This window comes from Charadrius vociferus, unplaced genomic scaffold (assembly GCF_000708025.1).
Source record: "Charadrius vociferus isolate BGI_N301 unplaced genomic scaffold, ASM70802v2 scaffold260, whole genome shotgun sequence".
Lineage (NCBI taxonomy): Eukaryota > Metazoa > Chordata > Aves > Charadriiformes > Charadriidae > Charadrius > Charadrius vociferus.
The window spans coordinates 1,143,765-1,147,311 of NW_009646410.1; the positions used below are offsets into that span (position 1 = coordinate 1,143,765).

Below are 3,547 nucleotides of genomic sequence, written 5' to 3' on the forward strand. Positions count from 1 at the left end.
CTCCGGCTGCTCACAGCCCCCACCATCCTCTGCAGGCTGTTGGGACCCGAGCCATAGCACACTTCATTTGGGAAAAGCCCAGGCATGGGAATACAGGAGAAGTTCAAGGAGAGAGCCAGAGATGTTGTGTTACCCAAAAACTCACTCCACAAAACCCCATCCAGGTCCATGCACTACAGCTGCCCAGGGTCTTCAGGCTCACAGGCACCACTCCACAGACAGGAGCCTTCACCCCCTTCCGATTTATCTTCCCTGGGATACCCAGCCCATCTCCCCCACGCTGGGGCTAATCTCAGTGCAGCTCCCCCCAGCCCTGCTCACGCCACTGGGGTTCAGGTGTGTGGGGCTCCAGCGCAGAGCCATGCCCCTCGCTGCTCTCTGGGTAAGGCCACGTGTGGCCGTGGGAGGTCCGATGGCAGAGATGCCCTCTGCAATGGCACCCGCCTCCGCGTCTTCCCTGGCTGCCGGCTCCAGCTCCAGCCAAGCCTTCCTCTGCCCCTCGGGAAAGGGAACCTGTATTTCCAGTCCCGTAACTGCGCTCAGACCCAGCCATGGGATTTATAGTTTATATATGCTCTTTGGCCAGGGAAGTGGCCAGAGCTGGAGGCACTCGGAGCTCCTGGGATGTGCTGAACTCCCCTGCAGCTTGCTGGGGAGGGGGGCTGGAAGGATATGGCAAACCGTGCAGGAAAAACGCCTGGCTGAGCATCACCTCTGCCCGCTGTCATTTGCTGCAGGAGAAACAAGGCAGCCAGGAGCCGGCAAAGGTCAGGAGCACGGCTGAGCATCCTCTGCCTGCCCAGGGCTCAGCACTCCTGCGATGTCGGCTCTGGGCTGCTTGGTCCCAGACTCCTCACACGGGTACCACGTGTTTCCCTGCTTCCTTGGCCTGGACTAGAGAGAAAATCCCCGTGGGTAATAGCCTCTCGCTGAGCCCCAGCCTTGCCACGGCTGCTGGAGGGATGCCAGTCTTGCCGTGCGGTGAGGTCCCCAGTGCTGTCTCTGTCCCAGGCTGCCCCGGGAGAAGGGACACACGTGCCAGAGCCACTCGTCGGCCCCACAGCAGCTCTGCAAATAGCACTGGACGGCGGCCGAGTGATTTTCCCAAGTGCTGACACCATCTGCCTGACTTTTTGCGAGGGCCCCAGGCTGCACAGGCAGGACACAGGCTGGCTTCTTCCCGGGAGAGAGGGCCACTCCAAAGGCGGGTGCAATGCAAAGGGCTTTGCACGGGCATGGCCCCACCATGGGTTTTGTGACAAGAAGCTTCATCCATCCTCCATACCCCCCAGCAGCCCAAAGCACGCCTGCCCTCGGCTTGCAGGCAAGAACACAGCCAAACTGGGGCCCTCATCCAGCAGCACCAAAGCAAATTCTCCCAATTCTTTGTGCTTAGCACCGCTTAGAATCATAGAATCATAGATCATGATTACCCAAATAAAACTGCTGAGCGAGGTTGCACAGCCCGGGGACGTGGGACTGAGCTCTTACCGTAAACCCAATGCCCACGGTGGCGGAGAAGGAACCAGGAATGAACTTGCCCTGGTCAAACTGGACCAGCAGAGACGTCTTCCCCACACCGCTGTCTCCAACCAGGATTGTCTGCAAGGACCAGGTAAAGAGGCATCAGCACGCAGGAGCAGGCGATGCCCGAACCGGCAGGGGCAGCGGGCTGCCAGGGGCCAGGCATTTGGGGGGGCGGGGAGGAGGGATGCCAGGGCTTGCAGCAGTGAACATGGCAGGATTGGGAGGGACCAGCCCGGCCCCAGCCCGTTGCAGAGCCGTGAGCCCCGTGGCATCCCCATGGCACAATTTCACTGCACAGCCCCGCTCGGCAGCAGATTGTCCCCACGGGCTGCTGGCACTGTGGACAGATGGCTCGTCCCGCTGTGCCCTGTCCTTCGCTGTCACCTTTAGTCCTGTCGCCTGCTCAGGGAGGAATTTCCACCCCTCTGACCATCTCTGTAGTAAATGAAACATGTCCCAGGCTGAGTTCTGGGCCTGAGCCCTGCTGTGCCCTCTCAGAGAGCAGAGAGGTGGAAGAGAAAGCAAAGCACAGCCCATCAAGGAGGGCAAGCAGGAGGGATGCTCCTGCCCCAGCTCGGGAAGCTGCGAGGCAGAGGCAGCCTTAGCTCACACAGCCCTGGTGGAAAACCTCTTTGGGAGGACTCTGGCAGCACTGGATTAGGTCCAAAACCGTTTAATAAAGAGACCATCTCCCACAGCTGCTGCACACCGCCACTGCCAGAGCCATGCAGCCTCTCTGGGGCACTGGGCTGTCTTCAAGCTGTGTTAATGCCAGGGACTCGCAGCGCTCCCCCCCTGGCAGGGCACTGGGTTTGAAGTTATGGAGCCCCTCTGCCTCTCCAGCCCTTTGTGGAAAGCCCCAGGGCTCTCCCACAGGGACCAACGCTTGCTTGTCCCCCAGCAGAAGGGATGAGGGAGCTGTGCAGGTGTTGGAGCCGGGGCATTGCCATCGCCTCCCGAGCAGCTCCCAAGCTGGAGGCCCATGGTCCTGGTACCCATACCGCATCCCTGAGGAACCCATCCTCCCTTCTGCTCCTGCCCACATTCCTCCAAATCCTCAGCCTAAGGGAGACCAACAGTGTAAATGCAAACCCCTCCCTCCCCTCCCTGTCGGTATCTGGGTTTTGTTGGCAGAGCCACCGGCACAAACATTCCCATCCTTTCAGGAAACCGAGGCACTTTCAACCCTTCCACGAGGACACAAGTTAAAATAAACACTCTGCTAACCGTCTTTTTGCTCAGAAGTGATTTTGGCTCTGCCTTTCAGGACATGGGTGTTCCTGTAGCTGCAGCCCTGCTGAGCGCTGAACCAGCCCCAGGGCAGTGTCCCCCCTGTCACAGGTCCCCCTGCCACCCCTGAGCCGATGAGGTGCTGGGACTGAACCTCCCCACTCTCTGCATCCACATGTGCCGCACTTCGCTGCATTATTGTTTCCCTCTTTATTTGTGTTTAGACCAGTGCAGCTCCAGCAGTTGTGCTCCACCCCAGGGCACCTCAGCCCTTTGTTCCCACGCCAGGTGACATCGCAAAGGTCACTCTTCACCTGCCGAGTGGGAGCTATTTCTTCAGCATCTTCCCAATGGTCAGGGGAGCCTACACACGTGGCCGGTCCTGTCTCTCCATCACCTCACCTGCACCAAGGGGCCCCAGGGTGAAACCCAGCCTGGCACTACTTCGGGCACTGCGCGTACCCGCGGTGAAGTGCAGGGCAGGTGAGCGTGGAGAAATATGTTTAATCAAGTGCCTGAACAGCCCTGGCAGATCAAGACCTGATTTCATGCCCCAGGAGGCCGTGGGGAAACCAACCACCAGGCACGTGTCACAGCACCTGGTTCCTGCCACCCCACGGACCCCAATGGAGTCGGCTGAAACCAAAAGCCAAGGAGTTTGAGGTCTGCAAACAAAGCAGGAACACGGGCTGGCAGGAGACCAGCATCCTGCCTCACATAAATCACCGCACCACGACCTGCCTGGAGCCTGTTAACACTGATACGCTTCAGTGGAACGCTCGCTTCGGTG

At 59.5% G+C, this 3,547-nt stretch overlaps 1 protein-coding gene across 1 annotated transcript in view; it reads right to left on the minus strand.

Annotated features, from left to right (window-relative positions):
- The window catches only part of RAB37 (RAB37, member RAS oncogene family), a 23,877-nt gene that overhangs the window by 9,464 nt on the left and 10,866 nt on the right, over nt 1-3,547 (minus strand). Inside the window, exon 2 of the mRNA XM_009880099.1 lies at nt 1,492-1,602. Within this exon, the coding sequence (XP_009878401.1) occupies nt 1,492-1,602 (111 nt within the window). The remainder of the gene's footprint in view (nt 1-1,491; nt 1,603-3,547) is intronic.